Source organism: Lolium perenne, chromosome 7 (genome assembly GCF_019359855.2).
Source record: "Lolium perenne isolate Kyuss_39 chromosome 7, Kyuss_2.0, whole genome shotgun sequence".
Taxonomy (NCBI): domain Eukaryota; kingdom Viridiplantae; phylum Streptophyta; class Magnoliopsida; order Poales; family Poaceae; genus Lolium; species Lolium perenne.
This window is the reverse complement of record NC_067250.2, coordinates 171139544-171160063: the sequence shown is the minus strand read 5'-3', so window position 1 is coordinate 171160063 and position 20520 is coordinate 171139544. Positions and strand designations below refer to the sequence as shown.

Genomic DNA, 20520 nt, shown 5'->3' with positions numbered 1-20520 from the left:
GTTGATATTATCACAATTCACAATACTAGTACATATGCAGATCTGGCTAAATTCGTTTTGTTTCAACTATTCTCAGTTTGTAGTGGTTGAAGATACTCCTTTTACTGTTTTCAGTAGGCATGTTCTGCAGTGTGACCCAGGGATAATGGACAAGCACATTGGGAATCTCCTATCTGCAGACCATCGTTTATATTTATTAAGTCAGGAGAACAATATCAATCCAGAGAGTCCTTTTCTGGGAACATTGTGTTCAGTGCCTGAAATGTCAGAGAGTTCAAGCCAGGGAAATTCATATGGTAATGGTGATGATAATCTACTTGGGACTGAAAAAACTGGGCAGCCGTTCCGATTTCATCCGATGCCAATGGGAACAACGAAGGCAAGATTAAATCATTCTGGAGCCTTGCAAGGTGTGCATTCTCCAAGCACAGGTAAACTTCAGACCTAAGATCTTTTGAAAACTTTCTTTGTTGTATATCGTTACATGTGCACAAGAGTTGAAGCATTTATTTACTAGTATGGTTCTCTCCTATGAAGTTTCTGTCTGCTAATAATGCTGCAAGACAAACTAATGTAATCTGACCTCCCTCTATTCCGAACAGTTGTTGTTGGTACCCCTTTGATTACAGGAGAAACTTCAGGGGGTACTGATCAATTGGAGAGTGACAAGTTTAGCTGGAAGAAATTCTTCGAAACTACAGGCGTGGCGCAAAACCCTTCTGTGTCAAATGGCGGAATCATGAATGGCATATGGAACCACACCAACAATCCGGTCAATTTAGAGAACTCGCGTCAAAGGTTAAATTATTCGTCCCCGCTTGAGGTGATTAGGAGTATCCCTGGTGATAGTGAGGTGACAAGGAGATTCCCTGGTGACCCTATGAAAAATCAGAAGGTCAAACCATGGAGCCAATCAAGCCACACAGATCATGCTGTCCTCTCCCGCACAGGTATATAAAGCTCTTCCTTTATCTTGAAAAGAAAACAGGTATATGCATTAGCTCTACTTTTACTGGATTTAGAAAAGGATAACTTCAGAACCACAAGTCAATATGTTGTATTTTATGAAAATAATATGAGTTCTGAAAAATTAATAACTTCCATACATGCCAATAGTTAACTGTTAATCTGTTATACATATTCCCTGGAAATCAAGGTCAAATAATAGATGCAACAAGTACATGATTTTTCCTACTCCTATGAAAAATATTGTATGTGGATACTCCGTCTCTTTTAACTTGTTTAAGCAGTCTGCGCTGCAAATTTGGTTCAAAAAATTGCCCTGCATGTCCATAGGAACAGCTTATATGGTTTGCTTCTCGTCAGTTCAGGAAGTTTAAATCAAGAGGTTTTCTTACTCTTATCTGATTCTCGATGTAGTAGTATGCATATCATAGTTTGCAAACGATTGATCCTATTTATCCGTGTTCTACTTTATAAATCCATGTAGCTTCTCACAGTTCAGTTAATGCACAAAATTTCCGTGAGCAATTGAGCCATGTTGATCTTGAGAAAACTCGCTTCACTTGTTTTGCTTGCTTAGTCAACTTTTACTATTAACTAATCTGGCCGCCTCTTGCTTTCATGCCACTGTAATTGCAGAGGAACCTTCGGCACAGCGAGCTCCACTGAATAAGGACAAGTTTAACTGGAGAAGCTTTTTCCTAGCACCTCGAGAGACGCAGCCTTCATCCGTGTCCAACGCCGGTATCATGAATAATGACTCTGGGAATCGCTTTAACAATCAGATGAATTCTCAGAACTTATCTCGCAGTGCCGATTCCTCATCATTGCCTGGTGAGATGACTGCGTGGAGGACTCCTGATGACAGGAGGACCAACCAACAGGTCAATTTATGGAACCAACCAAGCTACAACGATGGACTGTCAAATCAAACCATGATCGAGCAGGAAATACCCCATTGCGAATCCAATGGCAGCCAGACCTTGATGCCGAACCTGTTGAGCAATGGCAACGGCTCACAGGAGAGAATGGGGCTTGAGCAGATAAGCCAAAACTTGTTGAGCGACGATGTGGCCGTGAATGCTGTGGAGGAACAGAGTATCTTGAGCACTGTGAGCACGCTCTCCTCCTTGATCGAGCAAGCTCCAGCCCCATCATTGCAGAGTTCCCGCTCGCAGGCAAGCAATAATACTTTTGCTGCTCCTCCTGCTAATGTTGAACCAACCGGGGTGATTGACATGGATGCCTTTGAAAGCAGCGGTGCTGAAGACTGGCTCCTTGCAAGGATGGATTCGCCGAGCTTGGCATGGGAACCATCACTAGAAAATATGGCTGCATTACTGCCTTAGAGTTGATTTCGGCCTCACAAGAGCTGTAGCTGCCCTGCATTGCACACATCAAACTATTTGCAGTGCTTTTGCCTTTTGTGTTGTTAGCTAAAACTGTTTTCTTTTCTATTAGTTTGTAATAATCCATGCTCTCATTACCTAGGAGCTGCCATCGTGCTAGTAGGTTTTTGCCCCGTAGGGGTGTTCAGGATCGAATGCTCACAGCGGGTTTCCTACTAGTGCCCCAACTCGCTATCCCCAATCTTTCCTAGCTCATTCTCATTGCTATGTAATGAACTTTGTATTTACATTAAGAAATTATTGGAAAGGGGGCTAGCCCGGTTGGAAAATAATCAAATGGTGGCATCTCTCTGTGAATTACTGCCTTGAGAGTATTTCGGGCTCTCAAGAGGTGTAGCTGCTGTAATACATCAGAAGGATATACTTAGGGCTGAATTAGCCTGGTTGTCAGGTGGGCCACGAATTCTGGAAAACTTGAACTTCTGCTCCATTGGAGCATTGCTATACATTACAACAATATCAGACTTGATATTGTGATTGATGTAGGTACGTAGTTTGGAGCCCACGAAGAGACATAACACTGGTAGAATCTACCACCAGTCTGTCAAACACATTTATGAATGCAAATTTTGATACCACTTCGATCTCAAACCATCACTTCAGAAACTACGGTGAACTTTCTTTCTATAAAGAGACACGATAATAACTTATATCGTGTTTTCTTTGTAAAATCCAGAAATAACTAACACAATGGACCATTAGTTAGCACAGCTGCGCTTATAAAATAAGGAAAATAAAGCAGAATTTTGCTGGTAAGGCATTAGCAGAAGTCAGTTAATCACTGTACCATCAGGGAATAGATGCTACAGTAAAACTGTGCCAAATCATTGTGTGGACATAAACCTGAAACAAAAACAACCATTTCTCTATTAGGTACTTCCCGAAATCCACATATTGGTTCATCCATACGTCTGAATATTCAATTACACCTCAAAAGAAAAACGAGCTGTTTGGACAACAACAAACAACAACTACATCTTTTATTCATCCAATGTTTTAAAAAGGCGGCAACTAGTTTTAAAGTACTTAAGAGACCTTCAGATTGAGTCTGGTTCGTCTCTAAGCCTGACCATGAGCTTAGCTTGGGGCGACGCCTTTTGGCACATTGCTAACTCTGTACATGCATCTAGATAAGACTTGCTTATTTGTCGATAGCCGAAAGTGACAATAAATGATTCAAGCAATCTTGTTTTGGATAGCACAAACTTCATAAACCATATGTCATTTGGTAAGCACTTGATACCATCCAGTGAGACGTGTTTGAGATTAGCAAACAAGTCGTCACTTATCTCTGCCTTTATAATGTCTTCATCAATGGCATCGTCAGATTCAGGTTCATCTATCTCTCCATTTGCAAAGTCTTCATCATTTTCATCAGCCCTTTTAGTTATTTCTACCTACATAAGGAAGTAAAAAAAAGTTGCAGTCCAATTGATCACGTGATTAATGGTTATCAGTTAATTGAGACATACAAGCTCAAGGGGTGCATCTAACATTACCTCAATATGGAGTTCTTCAATGTGAGGGGCAGATCTCAGTAAAGAAAATATCGACATAATGCTAGGGAGTTTGCCAAAGTTTGCACTCAGGTGTCCTACCCTCAAGTTTTGAAACTTCCATGAAATCCCTTGCAGCGGATTTTCATTAATCTGGAAAACATAAGAACATAGTTAGACTGACATATGGACCGGACGTTACAGTGGGACAGATGATCACTTGATCAGCAACTCTAATTAGTTGTGTATACTTAATAGTTGAAGCTGAGAAGCTAAGGATGATTTTGTTAGAATGTTTATTTGCCATCCTATATTTTAATCTAGAGTAGATTTCATGAATGAAATCACAATACAAAAACTGCATGATTAAGGTACATCTGCCTTTCTATAAGATACTATCAATTCTTAGAACAAAGTGCAACGTTTCCTACAATGGTGTCAATAAAACATTCTCCCAAGGACTAAGGCTAATGGAGTCCTGACATTGGACTAATGGTACACAGTAAGAGACTTCAAAACAAATTGTCAAGATGTTGCTGAACTGTAAGGCAGTAGCTTGTCTCTTCTATCAGGTTTTGGCAAAATGGTGCTTCTCACTGAAGAAGTTTTTAGAGAGAAGGATTTTAAAGCCATGCTTTTTAATATAAAAAAAAGCACCACTACAAAGTACTGGGAGGGATCCGAGTTTCCCTTTACAAGATTAAAACAGCAAAAGGAAAAGAGAAAAAACACCACCAAACACCAGGAACCAGTTACAAACTATACAGAGCCGTAGAAACAACTAGGCAAACTGGGAACAGACAAGTTCGATATTTTTATATGTATGCTCCAGCCAAAGAGGTGAGAAAAAAACTAACATTATATAGAAGCAGAAGCGTAAACAAGTGCACACTGCAAAGTAAGCTAGTAACTGAAAAGCAGAATTCAACTCCCAGTTCCATCGAATTTCGAATTATGAGGCATGTAGGTATACCTGAATTGAGTCGGTCTCGATCAGAAGTCTTTTGGCATTACGGATCCGTCGGAAAGTGTTGATGTAGTCCGGGGTCCAGAATAGGTCATCAATGGAGATGATAGCCTCCTCCAGCAACGGAAACTCCTCTGAAAGCCGGCATCCGTTGTCGAAGAACATGATCAGCTTGAGCACGCGCAGTTTGGGCGCCCGGATGGCACATCTTTGCGCGGGAGCAGCGTCGTCGAAGTGGCTGGTCTTGACGTCGTTCAAGGAGAGCTCAGTGAGGTCCACCGCGGTGGAGATGAGGTGTTCGAGCTGCGCCGCGCCGCCACTGAAAGGGAAGGCCACATGGCTGAGGAGCAGGGTGACGAGGTTGGGGAAGCCTCCGAAGCCATGGGGGGCGCGCGGCAAGTGGCAGTAGCCACAGAGCTCGAGGTGGGTGAGCTCACGGCAGGCGAAAAGGGCGGGGCCCAGGACGCCGGCCGAGCGGGAAAACCAGGGGTTGTCGAACTTGAGGACCAGCTTCTCGACACGCTTGCGCGCCAGGGCTTGGAGCCAGCGGGCGGCGCGGTAGAAGTGAGGCATGCGGACGCGGGCCGTGAAGCTGCGGACGGGGGCGGCGCACCGCCACAGTACGCGGGCGTCGGGGACGGCGTTGGACCCCGCGCTGAACCAGATGTCGAGGTTGGGGATGGACTCCCAGCGGCGATGCCAGGCAGGGTTCAGGCAGCAGGTGCGGACCAACTTGTCGAAGGGGAGTCTACGGAGGATGTTGTCGAGCATCTCCGGTGGTAGCGACATCAGGAGGTCCTGCCCGGCTCCTTGTGCCTCCTCCGCCTGCGCCTGCGTCTGCCGGCGGCGAATCCTGGAGGAGGAGCTCGCGCTTGCCATTTTCTCCGTTGCGGATTTGCGGCTCGGGTGGAAGGGGGACGGTGCCATTCTGAGCGGACAATTAATACTGTTGGGAAACTTGGGCCTCGTCTGAGCTCCGTCTTATGGGGCAATCTTATCTAACCCTCAAGAAGTAAACAGTTATCTATCTAAAAAAAGAAGAAAGTTATCCACCTATCTCTTTAGGCATGTACAGCTTAGTAGCAATTAATTAAAATTAATCATATTTAGTAGAAAATTACATTGCTAAGGAAAAGCTTATGATACAATGGATAAGGCACTTTTTTTTATTCTCCCTCCTCCACCCAAGTCATAATTCAACATGGTAACTCTAAGAAAACGGTTAAAATAAATCTAACGATTTAAGTCTGTACAAGTGACATTTTTATGGTTATTTAAAATATGTCATGTGACTTGTCTTCACTTGTGCTGTTTCATCGAGATAGAAGAGTGCGCATCTAAGCAACCGCACTGGCAACGTGAGGTCATGGGGAGCGTCTGACGTGTGGTCAAAGCGGTGTGGAGATAGAGGAACGTGAGGTCACGGGGAGCGTCTGACGTTGGATGAACGGATGGGGTACACATAGATGAGTGAAGCGGTTGAGTTAGGCAATTATGACATACGTTTTCCAAGGGTCCCACACGTTGCCGTCTTCAAGAAAACAATTTTCAAATTCGGGAATCTCTCCCACTAAAACTAGTACATGTATTTTCATTTCCTCTAGCTCTTATTTGTGCTTTTTTTCTCCCTCATCGCATGCTCTGGTTAGAGTCGACACATAAGAAGATCCTTGTCGTCGATGGTAGCCTCCCTGCCTTCAACGTCAATGCTCCCTATGCGGAGCACAATAAGTCCCCCATCCTCCCGTGTGTGTTTTACCAATCATGATAGGAGGTAGGTTTCACTGATATCTCGGGTGCAGGAAAAAGGGTGGGTCATCAAAGAGTGGTGGCGATTGGAGTTGCGGGGTGCGGTGGTGCTAACCCTCATGTGGCGGGCTAGGTTTTTGATGGTGTCTGATGAGTCCAATTTGCAGCATATTTTACCTTATGTTTTTGCACTAGTAGCGATAGGCTTTTAGTATGTTACCGCGCTTGCGTGCACTTTTTGTGCTTGTTTCACTTGGATCCCAGATTCGGAGGACCCATGAGGAAAGGAGACTTAGCACGCCCTTTTCTATGGAAATATGCAAATTAAAAACTGTAGGAGCCTCCAAAAATAATTATTCATGCACCTGGGTGGAAGAGCCTCCCGTGGATAAGCTCCATGGAGTTTAACGAGCATCGTTACGGGCAGAGCCCACCCATATCGATGCACGTATGGCTTGTCAGTGGCTTCGCCCCTTCAAATAGTTTTGCCCAGTGAAGATGGACCACATATCACAGATCCAGAGACACCAGAATTCGTAGAAACCTCACCTCCGGAAGGGATTTAGAGGGGGAACAAGCACGGGGGCATCGATCCTCGAGACTACGAAGATCCTTGCAGGATTGGGCGTCATCTTCATCATCACCGCAACATCTCCACCGACATCACCATTTTCACCTATGATGGGGATACACCTAATGGGGTCCACCATTGGTCTCACTCGCCACAGGAGAGAAGGCCCAAGAAGGGGTCCAGTCGGCAAGGGCGATTGGACCTAAAACCCTGAGCGACTGGGCTTAAACCCTGGAAGGTGGCGACTGGCCCGGAGGCCCAGGCAACTGAAGCTGTAGATAACTTGGGCATGGGATAAAGGATCTCGACCTTATAGCGATCGTTAAGATACGATCTTATCTCCATGTAACCCTAGATCGGGGTGCCTATATAAACCCCCAAGCTAAACCTTAGAATGGATCCGCACTCAATCTCCTCACCTCCATAGCTCTCGGTCCTCCGGCCGATTGAGCCACCCCATTGTAAAACTCCACTGAGTAATAGATCTAGCAGGACGTAGACATTTTACTCTCCGGAGGGGCTGAACCTAGGTAAAACCATGTGTCATGTGCACCTCGATCCGCAGATCGCTATGGCACCTTGCGCCGCATCAACAAAGTGCTGCACCCTGTAGCACCTGCTGTGGTCATATCCACGACATTGGTGCCCACCGTGGGGTGTGGGGCATCTGGCCTCAGATCTGCGGTGAGGCCCTACTCACCTATCCGCCCGCCGGTCTCTTCCGGCAGGATGATCGCCACGGGTGGCTTCTTCCACATCCAGACGAGCACTTACCACCCGACAACAACGCCAATCACCCACGCCTAGATGGTGCCGGTTGACACGATCAACCTCCTCATCGGCCTCGTCGGCATCAGCAACTGCATGACCCGTATGCTCCGGCCAGCTCATCACCGCCACTCTCCCGCTCTCTAGCAAATCTTACGCCGACGATGAGTCAGCCCTAGAGGACGACGTCAATTCGGTGGCTATGGCATCATTCACCAGATCCATCATCGCGGCGTCAGTCGCGGACTCCATCGCCCGGGTCTCCTACCCGGGCGACTACGAGGACATCTCCATCCTCCCCCTCTTCGATAGCGACTCGGAAGCCCACTCCGTAGCCGCCGCCGTACCAGCGCCACACCACCATCTTCATGGCAACCGGCGATGCACCGTCGAATGACCCCTTCACCATTCCGCTCCCCACGACGGCGACCGCGGATGACATCGAGGCACACCGGGTGGCCCTCGAGCCGCAAAGGAAGAAGGAGCTCATCGAGCGAAAGAAGTTCAGCGTCGAGCAGGAGTCGGCGAGAGCGCTGTCACTCCACCACCAGCGCCGCACTCGCCAGCGCATCGAGCGCGCCCGCGAGCAAGGCCTCCCCATCGCTCGCCTCAACTTCGATGATCCGGGGGAAGCTCGAGTTAGGAACAACGGCGCCCCGGAGTTGAGCCGGGCGGCCGCCGACCGAGCGGCTATTGGACCACCACCGCCACCACCACCTCCACCACCACAGGGTCGGGCTAACCCCCCTGCCGAGGTCAACGCCAATGGCCTTCCTCTCCATTCTTCACCGGCAGATAATGTTGTCGCCGCGCAAGTCGCCCTCGCCAACCTCGACGACACCGGCGAAGGCACCCTGTTGTGGGTATACTTCATGGGTGTACCATCAACAGTGCCTAGATCCGGCAAGCCCGGGTGGCCCATAGACGGCGATGGTGGCGTATGGCCCATCGGGCGGCCTAGTTGCTGTAGATCAAGATGGATGAAGTCCAGCCCAGGAACAAGGAGCCGGATCCACCGATCGACCCTGGAAGTCGGATCCGGCCTGGCCCATCAAGGGTAGTCGGATCCGGTACGACGTATAAGGGAAGGTGGATCTTTGACGTGCACAGCAAGATAGTATACCGTAGTTAGGTGACTTGTATTCCGGCTAGGACTCTCCGTGTAAACCCTAGATCCTGGCGCCTTTATAAGCCGGATCCCGGGAGCCCTAGAGGCACAACCACAACTCATTGTAACAACGCGAAAGCGCCCAGATAGTTCCAGACAAACAGCAGTAGGCCCTGTCATCGTGTAGGTTTTCCGAAGCTCGGTAAATCGCGTACCATCGTTCCGAGGAGTCTCCGCCCGATGGCCCCTACTTCTCCCCCCCTCGTGAGGATCCCTCCTCTGAGGTACCGTCGAATAGGCAACGACACACCCTCTACATCCAGCAAGCCAAGGCCCTCGCAGCCCAGGTCCTCGAGAAGCAGTACGCGGCCCAGGATTCCCATGGGCGGCTCTACTCCTGGTCGTCGGCAAGCCGCGCAGCTTCATCCACCGCGGCGAACCGCGCAGTCGCCAACGTCAACAACTGCCCACCTGGAGCCGCGCGCCGCTCACTAGACCAACAACCCAATCGAGCAGCGCCCACCTCACGCGATGGTCGCCGCCAACGGGCAGCCAATCGACGTGCGCACACACATCATGAACGACCATGCGTGGCGCGAACGCAATCGCCTTGACGCCAACTTCAGGCACGAGCAGCTGCGCCAGAGCGCGTTCACTCGCGTTGGCCATGCCTGCTTCGGCCCGATGATCAGGGGCGAGCCGTATCCCCTTGGGTTCAAGGGACCCCGCGACATCGAGAAATACGACACCACCAACGATCCGATGGTCTGGATCGACTCCTACATCATGGCGATGGGCATCCTCGGCTACTCCGACCTACTCGCCGACCGCTACCTTCTCCTCATGATGGACGGGGCGAATCACCAGTGGTTCAACACCCTCCCCCGAACATCATCGACTCATGGGAGGAGGCTGCTGCTGCCTTCATCCAACACTTCTCCAGCGCATACACCCGCGCCACCACCATCGAGGACCTGGACCGCTGCATCCAAGGACCTCGTGAGTCGACTCACTGATGGGTGCAGTGTTGGCAGGACATGTGGACGACCTCCAGGGGGATCAGCACCGACACAACGATCTACTTCTTTCGACGAACCTGCCGCTACGAGCCTCTCGTGTCCAAGCTCAAACGCATCAGCAGGGATAACATCTCTATGGCCGAGCTGTTCGACACCGCTCAGCGCTACACCGATGAGGACCCCACGGTCGACTCAAACGATGAGTTCGGACAGCGTCGCAATCGCCGACGGTCACCGTGACGACTATATATTCGGCTCTCGCCCCAGCAACAGCAAGAGGCGCAACGACAGTGGCGCCCACTCAAAGTTCGTCGCAAACACCAACTATAGGCAGTGTGACCCAAAGTACTCGCACCGCGACAACCGTGGCCCACGGGAGGATTGCCCGCCAGGCTAGCGCTTCGACCCGCACAACCTGCTCGATGCTCTGTGCATCTACCACAGCAAAGAGGGCAAGCCCTCTACGCACACCACCGGGAGCTGCTTCACCCATAAGCAGATTGAGAAAGCCCGCCGCTCCAAGGAGAACGGCGGTGGTGACCAGAACAAGGACCGCCACAGGGACCAGGACAAGCCCAAGGAAGATGGCTTCGTTCGCAGTGTCGGGTCCCTCCACACCTTCACCGGGACCGGCGACCGCCGTGACAAGAAGGTCCTCGCTCGCGTGGTGGCTGTCAACGCAATCGTCGCGGACGTTCCACGCTGGCTCAACTGGTCTGAGCAGAGCATCACCTAGAGCCGTGATGACCATGCTCCGTGCATCGAGTACCCAGGGTGAGTCGCCCTGATCGTCAAGCCCAACATCGCTGACTACTAACTCTCCAGGGAAGCTCCATCAACATCATGTACTACGACACGTACCAGCGCCTCCAGCTACCCGACTCGTGCCTCAAGGCGACAAGTGTCACCTTCCACGGCATCGTCCCTGGCAGGAAGGCCTTTCCAATCGGCAAGGCAACGCTGCCAGTCACATTCGGCATGCCGGCGAACTACCGCATCGAGCAGATCTCCTTCGACGTGATGAAGTTCCGCAGCTCGTACCACTGCATTCTAGGCCGCCAATCGTTCGCCCAGTTCATGGCCGTGCCGCACTACGCCTACAATATGATGAAGATGCCGGGGCCATGCGGCATCATCACCGTCCGCGGCGACCCCGAGATGGCCCTTGAGTGTGAGGATAGCAGCGCCAAGCTCGTAGACGCCGTCATCGCCTCCGAGCGCAACAACACCGCTGAGCTCACCAAGTACCCGACGAAGAACAACGACCCCGCCAGCCTTGAGAAGCCGATCGGGCTCCACTCATCCTCGCCGACCTTTCAGCGCACGACTGATACATGTCGCGTTGACTTAGTAGATGGCGACTCGAGTAGGCAGGTTATCATTGGACGGGCCTGTCCGCCCAATAGGAAAGCGAGCTCATCAAGTTCCTCCGTGAGAATCGAGATATCTTTGCATGGAAACCTTCTGATATGCCAGGTGTCCCAATAGAACTTGGTGAGCACAAACTCCACGTAGATCCCACTGCGTGTCTCGTCAAACAAACGATGTGAACCGTAGGTGAAGAGCGACGGCGTGCAATCGCCGAAGAGGTGAACCGGCTACTCGCCGCCGGATTTGTCATGGAAATCAAGCACCCCAAGTGGATGGCAAACCCGGTCCTCGTGCTGAAAAGGAACAAGACGTGGCAAATGTGTATCAACTACACTAGCCTCAATCGGGCCTGCCCGAAGGACACATTCGTCCTCCCGCGGATCGATCAGATCATCGGAGTCGCTATGTTTCCTCGACGCATACTCTGGGTACAACCAAATCAAGATGGCCGTTGAAGACCAGGAAAAGACGGCGTTCATCACGTCACTCGGTGCGTACTGCTACACTGCCATGACTTTCGGCCTCACAAACACCGGAGCCACATACCAGCAATGCATGAACAGCTGCCTTGAGAGTCAAATCGGGCGCAACGTTCACGTGTACATCGACGATGTCGTGGTCAAGTCGGCTCGGCAGGACGACTTAGTCGCCGACCTCACCGAGACCTTCGCCAATCTCCGGCGCTACAAGATCAAGCTCAACCCGCCGAAGTGCGCCTTCGGTGTACCAACAGGATAGCTACTCGGCTACGTCATCTCCAAGCGTGGGGTTGAGCCAAATCCGGAGAAGATTTCAGCCGTCATGTGCATCAACAGGCCCGCATGCCTCCTCGACACGCAGAAGCTCGTTGACCGGGTCGCAGCGCTTAGTCGCTTTATCTCCCAACTCGGCGACAAGGTCATGCCTCTCTATCACCTCTTGAAGAAGTCTGATTCCTTCGAGTGGACGGCTGAAGCACAAATCACCCTCGAAGCCCTTAAAGGGGCCCTCCAAAATGATCCCATCCTCGCCGCTCCATTTCCAAAGGAGCCCATGCTCCTCTACATCGCCGCGTCAAATCGCGCCATGAACGCGGTCATGGTTGTCGAGCGTAAGGAAGAAGGCAAGGAGCAACTCGTACAACGTCTGGTGTATTACATCAGTCAAGTACTCACTAAGTCGAAGCAACGGTACCCACACTACCAGAAGCTGGTCTACTCCGTGTTCAGGCCCAGCAGCGGCTGGCCCGTACTTCCACGAGCACCTCATCAAGGTCGTCGCTTCGACCCCGCTGTCTGATATCATCCTCAATCGGGACGTGACTGGGCGAGTCGCCAAATGGGTAGTCGAGCTCGGTGTCCACAACATCACCTAAGCCTCGCCATCCGATCAGATCCCAGGTGCTGGCAGATTTCTTCATTGACTGGGAGGAACATCGGCAACCAGCCTCCCTGGCGGACATCAAACACTGGACCCTCTACTTCAATGGCTCCAAGAACCTGGAAGGTGTCGGAGCGGGCATTGTCCTCATATCCCCAAAGGGAGACACCATGAAGTACGTCCTGCAGCTTTAATTCGAGCCGTGCACCAACAATGTGGCCAAATACGAGACACTCCTCCACGGCATGCAAATCGCCAAGGAGATGGGCCCATCGCACCTCCGCTGCTTCGGCGACTCCGACCTGGTCGCCAGCAAGATATCAGGAACCTGCGACGCCACCGACGCCAACATGATTGTAATATCCCAGGTAATGGGGTTACAAAAATAGAGGAATCAGATGTGTGCATTGCATTCATGCATAGAAAATCTGGGGAATTTTCGCGCTTTAAAGTAAAACAGTCACAGTAACTGAAGTTTCACTTGACCTTGGTGGAATTGAAGTAGCTCATCAAGTCAAGCGCTACAAACTTCAATGTGACTTTGTTCAAACCTTGTTTTGGGTAGAGATGATTTGATCTAAAGGGTTAGATCAAATGGAACTAATAATCAACACAACAACACTTTACTAAATGATCAATTGCTTGATCTCAAAACAGATCATAGTATGGTAAACCTTGACATAGCATATGAACCTCTATTCAATTGGAAATCAAGTAACAATAATTGGAGAAACTATTCTTCACTTATCTTCTCCATGTCTTAAACTAATCCTTGATCCTACCCTGAACCTCATGGTATTCATTCTATTTCAATCTGGGAAACAAGATAAGGAGATCAACTTTAGAAGTATATATTCTTCTCTATTCCTATTAGTATACATCAAACCAAGAGAGATGAGAGTTCTACAATAATTATTAGAGAAGCAACAAACCTTGAGCTAAACCTTGGATATGCATCCAAGTATTCAAATCATCATCTTAAAGAGAAACCTTAGAATATTATTCAAGTCCTTCCCAAGTGAGAGAGCCCATTCATATCAATTATAGCTTTACCTATAAATGAATAGAGGACAATCTTTGAACTAAAGTATTGGGTTGTAAACCATTTCATCTTGGAGTGGTGAGATAACCAAATACCAAGTGGAATAAAACTATATCCATGAATTAGTGAAATAAGGGTTGGACTAATCCAACTAAGTTAGACAATTGAATCTTTAGCTCAGCAACCTAAATAAATATTAGGAGTACACCATAAACCCTAGAATAAACCATTCCTATATGAGAGAACTCAAGCTATGGAGTTACACTAAAAATAGATGAGGCAACACCTGGATTTGAGAGAGAGAACTATTCTTATGACCAGATGATCATATCATCATTGTTGAGTAGAACCCTAACATAATATCTCAGGCATTCTCCTGGGATATAAACTTTAGAGGCAACCATAGAAGTTCCATTCTAGAAAGTGAAATAGAAGTACTATACCCTAGTGGATCAAGACAATGCTTGATCATAGAAGTGAGAAACTCATTTCATAAGAGATACTTTAGGAAGCCAAACCTTGATCATTATCAATTGGTGAATGATCATAAACCCTAAGAATTTGATGTATGTGAGGATAAGTTAAACCCTACTAGAATAAGTAGATTTCATTCCCACATGAAATTATAGGAAGATAACTAGTAAGCAACCCTAGGTTTATATCTTATCTTTTACTTGTGAATCACTTGGTAATCATAAGTAGAATCCTACCATATCTATGTCTCATAAATTAAAGAACCTAAGAAAACCTTAGAGTAAAACTCCATACTTAATATGGTGAGAAACCATTCATCCATAAGACCAAAGATAACTATAAAAAGAACTATAACCAATGTAGTTAATTTAATGATAAATTAAGGATAATAATTGTAGGTAATTGGTAGAAGATAAAACCAATTCTCAAATCCTTAGTAATTAAATGAGCACAGAAGCAAGTAAGAAAGTAGCCATATTATCTTGGTTAGGGGAGATTAACCCTAGCACATGCAATATGGTGTCATCTCATCTCACCACCTTGAATTAAACCTCAACCCTAGTTTATGTATCACTATGGTGATCATAAAACAAACCAGGCCATAGATGAGATTCAAACCAATTGCCATTAGGTGAATCTCATTAGAACCTTAGAAATTGCTCACAAACTATATCTTTGGTTTCAATTATGAACCAAAGATTAACCTTGTGCTATATTTAATAATTCAAACCCATAAGTGGTAATCAACCACTTATCATTAGAATCAAAACCAAACCCTGATGAGAGTAATACCTACTCTAAGTATTTCGAGGTGTTATTAAAATAATAGTACAAGTATTAAACTTGAAATAGAAATTAAGATAAACCTCACAAGACCTTAACAAGCAAGTGCTCACATAAATTCATGTGCAAGTGACCAACAATCTCAAATGAGAGATCAAGTCCTTAGAGATATTTTTAGCACATGAAATCATGCCATTTAGTCACTTACTTAATAAAACTCCATAAACAAACCTTACTTGGCAACTTATTTCTTGCAAAGCAATACCAAATAAAACAAGAAATATTACTAAGTAAGAAAACTACCAACTTGGAAAACAATTTGAATATTCCCAAAGATAATATTCAAATTCATGTCCATAGGGGTATTGAAATTCAAATACCAATAATAATAATTAAACCAATGTTATGGTGCCACATTAAATTTGCAAATACACCACTCAAGACCTTGCAGTCTCTTGAACTAATCCGTATATGTTTCAAATAAATAAGACCTGCAAAATAGAAAAGAATTCAAATTTGAATTCTAAACAGAATTATAAAACAGAAAAAGGAAAATAGATAAAAGAAAGAGAGGGAAAAGAGCTTACCTGGCCGCAGCAGCCCAGCTGCCGAGCCCAACACCAGAGCCCAGCAGCAGCCCAACACTCGGCCCAGACCATCACAAACCCAGCCCAAATACCCCTTCGGTGGATAAGACTGAAGACGAGGTCGCCACCTTCGTCTTCGCCACCGTCGACATCCAGGAGAGCGCCACGGCACTGTGAAGGCCACGTCCCGTGGTCGTCGCCGACGATATTGACCGCCAGCGCACGGCCTAGAAGCTATAAAGCGCGCGGGAGCCCTCCAGTTTCCTCTTCTCTGCCCATTTCTCCCCAATTTCGAAACCCTAGCTCGCCCGGCCATCTTCATCGCCGCCGATTAGGGCCACCTCGAGCATCGCCGTGAAGCTCTGGAGCTTCGCCTCGTTCCCAGCAACCCCCTCGTCAACGCGTGCTTGCCGGGAAGCCCTACACCCGACGAATCGGGTCATCATTTCCCCGCCGGTCACCATCAGACCCCGACGCTCGCCGTCGATGTAGACCACCGCCAGCCTCGCCGACACGCCCGTCGGAACCGCGGTGAGCTCCTCTACCGAATGGCATGCTTGCCTTGCTTGATAACCCGCCGTAGCATCGCCGCGTCGTGGAACCGTGGCCGCCGCCGTTTCTCATGCTCGCCGGGATGCCTCCGGTGACCAATAGATGGGGGCGCCGCCACCTTTAGGTTCGCTATGGCGCCGCGCATCCAACCTGAGCCTCCACGCGGGCGCGGGAACGCCGTATCGCCGGCGTCGTCCTCGACTGGCCATCGGCCAGGAGCTCCTCTGCCTAGTCACCGAGTTTGACTCGGTCAAGGCTTATGTGGCAGGTGGCGTGGTCTAGCCCCACCAGTCATTGACTGTGTGGGTGCACTGACCGGGTAGGGTTAGTCATTTCGTTTTATTTTTGAAATTCAATAATTACTGCAACTTTAAAAATTTATAGAAAAATCATATTAACTCAGAAAAATAAGAATAAGACATCAAAATTCTTATAAAAGTAAATACTATCCAATAAAAATATAAAATGAAATTTTTATTTTTAATAAAAATTTAATCATTTAATACTCATTGTTTAACCCTTTTCTTTTAATTTTAAGTTCAAGTAAAATTCAATAATTAGTAAAAATTTCCAAAAGTAAATAAAAACCAGTAAATAAATAAAGAAAACATTAAGACTAATTTTCTCTATTTGTTATTTTGTTAAATCATTATTAGAGAGATTTAAACCCTAATTAATAATTACCTTAATTATTAATCCATTAAAAATAATAAAATGTCAAATCCAAGATTATTATTCCAAATTTATTAATAACTTCAACTTTATTAATGAAGTTATTAATCCAATAATTATAGGGTAATTAGGAAACCCTAGCTCCATTAGGAACAAAGTGATAACCTCATAATTTCATGTGGAACCCTAAAACCCTAACTCTACTAGGAACCCTAGTTCCATTATTACATGTGAACCCTAATTTGCTTCTAACCTAAACCCAAGGTTAGAACAGGTGATCATGGTACTTTGATTCAAATCACAGAGCTACCATTAGCAACTAAAAGACATACCTATGTCCACATAAAATGTAGAACCCTATCACTAGCAATTTAGTATTACATGTATGCATAAACCTAGTTGATCCAGTAGGATCAACCAAGTTTAAAACCTAGCCTCTACTGTCAAAACCATCAACCTTACTCATACCTATATAGCATCACACCATTGTGATGAACTCCAATAGCAACCATGCTAATATTGACATCATATCCCATACACACTAAACCCTATTAGTGTGAGATAATTATTAACATCCTATTTAGGAAACCACCATCCCTTACTTAGTGAATCCAATGGCTAATACAAGACAACCTCAACCTTAATTGTAATACTTCTTATTATTTAAGAAGTGTGTTCTTCAAAAGTTATTCTTTTGAAGAAAATAAGGAATCATCACCAACCCTGCTTATAAGAACCTATAAACCCTAGCCAACTATCACCAACAAGATATGCCACCTTGATAGCAACTATTGGTAATTAAAATATTTAGGCTTAATTCAACAATACAAGGCTAGTAGCTGATGAATCCAACTAGGTTGTGATCCATCAAATACTTACTCCAGAAACTAAATGAAACCATAGTCAACCATAGAACCCCATCAACTTAATTATCATACTTGTTCTTTATTTAAGAACATGTTCTTCAAAAGTTATTCTTTTAAAGTATATGATAATTAATCATTAACCATGCCATATAGTACTAAACTGACCACTGTTCTTTACTTGTTAATATTATGCCAATTATCATTCTTTGTGTGCTCAACTAATTATTATGCTTTATTATCTACCTGTTTATAGTACCAAGTAATCACACTTGAATAAGAACCTTGTATGTGAATCACTCTAAAAGTGCAACACACCCTAAACCAATCATTACAACTCACTGATCCTAAATCATTGGGGTTAGGTCACGCTTAGAGCGATTGCATATCATTCTTATGCATTATTGCATCCTTGTCAATCTTTTAAACATCGTCCTTACCAGACGATGATGCTATTTCAGAATTTGGAGTTATTGCGTAACGAAGGCCTTGCCTGCATAATCTTGCAGTCAAGAAAGGCAAGTTCATCACTTGCTCATGTCATTTGAGTATTTCTATCAAATTACTTGCAAAATACTATGGTTATCACTATTGCATAAAAATCAAAACCACTATTTTCATAACTATGAATATGACTATGTGGTTGGCAATGGAACCATGGATTGTGTTGATATGGTGGAGGTTCCATTGCAAGGGTTTATATCCATCTAGGATTAAACAACAAATGTCGCCAGTGATTCTTGTGCCGTAATAACCGTGTTAACCATAAGATCTGGAGTGGGATGGAATAGTCAATTGTATTTCCACCTCTTGTACATCAACGGATGCGCTTACAGTAGCAGTTGTATCTTGCGGAGCAACTTGTGGGTGGGGAACCCATTCTAAGTCCCCACGGTTATGCTGTGCATACCGTAGCGGTTGCGGCTTGCGGAACAACTTGTGGGTGGGGAACCCATTCTAAGTCCCCACGGTAATGTGGTCTATGATGGGTTGCAGCTACCTGCGAAGGAGTTTGGTTCGATCCCAGACTGTCGTCGTGGCCGGGGTCCACCCTGAAATTACGGGAATAATGGGACCGGCGAGGACCCAGGGTCGGGGTTTGCAACAAAGGGTGGGTGTATGAGGTAGCGGAGGAATATGATTGGCTATGACCTTATACCGGGCCTCACACCATAGGAAGTGTGGACAAGCCTGCAGCTTGGTTGGCATCAAGGTTAAGATCTCTTATGGGTAAAGCAACACACCTCTGCAGAGTGTAAAGAACCGTGACCTGTCACTCCCTGTTCCGGGATATGGAACTGCGAACGCGGCCGGAAAGGAGCTCCATGAAGTTCTAGTAAACCGGTGAAGGCTGACGGACATAGTTCTTCTGAATAAAAGCAACCTTTTGAAGAAATGGTTATGAAAACTTGCATTGGTATTAGACTTTCTGGTCTGATGCCGTAGCTAGTGCATTAAACACCTCTTTCCTATAATGAACTTGTTGAGTACGCTCGTACTCATCCCACTCTTAAATCCCCTGCTTAGATATGGAGGCATCGAAGGAGGATCTACAGTGCAACTCGAAGGCTGAGGAGTCAACAACTACTTCAAGAGACAGGACCCTGTCAGAGGAGTCGGATACCACATCCAACAAGGAGAAAACCTAGATTAGCAATAGAAAGGAACTTTCTTCCTAAACCTAGCCCCTATTTAGCTAGAATCTATGCTTAGCCTCTATAGCTAGTTAAATACTCTACAAATAGAGTTCGTGATAAGACTAGACTACGAGTCGTTCTTCTGGAGTTATTTGCAGTTTTACCTCATTGTAAAGTAGGAGGCTGTGATGATCTTATGTAACAGAGTCAGTGTTGTAATTCTATAGACATGCCTTGGACCCGCATATGTTTCTGTTGTACCACTCTGAGCGATATAATACTAGTGGAACGGTGTTTCATTGGTGTTATATCAGACTTGCATACTACACCATGCAGTGGTATGCCGGGTCACCACAGTTGGTATCAGAGCAAATGCTTTGACCCTAGGATTAAAACCCTTTAAAGGAGACCTATAGGATTGGTAGTGTCTATAGGAAGTTGTCTTAGCTAAACCAAATACTTCTTATGACTTGAGATGGATATTCACTTGAGAATAATCCTGACACACTTGAGTCAAACCTTCTTACCTACCTTTCTTAAGTGAAATTAGTTAGCTAATCCCAAACATGTAGCACACCATTGAAGTCTTAAAAACAATAAATGAGTAGATCACCGTTGGTATACAATACATGGTAGTCCAAAGAGAGGATACAACCATAAGGAAGATATCCTATTGGAAGATGTGTACCAACATTTGTTATGATTAAGTAAGAGTTATCCAGAACTGTAATATGAGTTATATCAAGTGATGAAGATAATTAAGATATCCTAATAGAAGATGTAGACCCAGACAAGTAGTAGGGTAAGTAAAATTTATCTAAACTTGTGAAACAACTGATAGTATGTGATACAAACAAGTGACATGAGTAGTATCGACCATGATGAATCAATCATGGGAGGTAAGGAAGAGAGATAGGAATAAAATATGCCTACTTACATGGTAGGGATAGACATCATATATGATTCGCCTGAGAATCGTTATGTGATGGACTAGAATATCATAAACATTTAGGAGGAGAACAATAAGAAGTCAGGTCTTCAACAACAAAGCAGGATTTGTGTTCCAAAACCATGGGAACTGTGTCAAGCACATCAGAAACATAGCTTTATGGTACAATAACTTGGAAGTA

General features: G+C 46.2%; 2 protein-coding genes across 2 annotated transcripts; one reads left to right on the top strand and one right to left on the bottom strand.

Annotated features, from left to right (window-relative positions):
• Positions 1-3216: 3216 nt before the first annotated feature.
• LOC127301048 (F-box/FBD/LRR-repeat protein At1g13570) lies at positions 3217-5787 on the bottom strand. The gene is made up of 3 exons (XM_051331254.2): positions 4842-5787; positions 3872-4021; positions 3217-3769 (listed from the first exon to the last, which is right to left on the bottom strand). Exons 1-3 carry the CDS (start codon positions 5760-5762, stop codon positions 3410-3412), a joined length of 1431 nt encoding a protein of 476 aa, XP_051187214.1. The 5' UTR covers positions 5763-5787; the 3' UTR covers positions 3217-3409.
• Positions 5788-12222: 6435 nt separating this feature from the next.
• Positions 12223-12699, top strand: LOC127303856 (uncharacterized). Its single transcript, XM_051334564.1, has one exon. The coding sequence runs from the start codon at positions 12223-12225 to the stop codon at positions 12697-12699; it is 477 nt and encodes a 158-aa protein (XP_051190524.1).
• The last annotated feature ends 7821 nt before the right edge of the window (positions 12700-20520 follow it).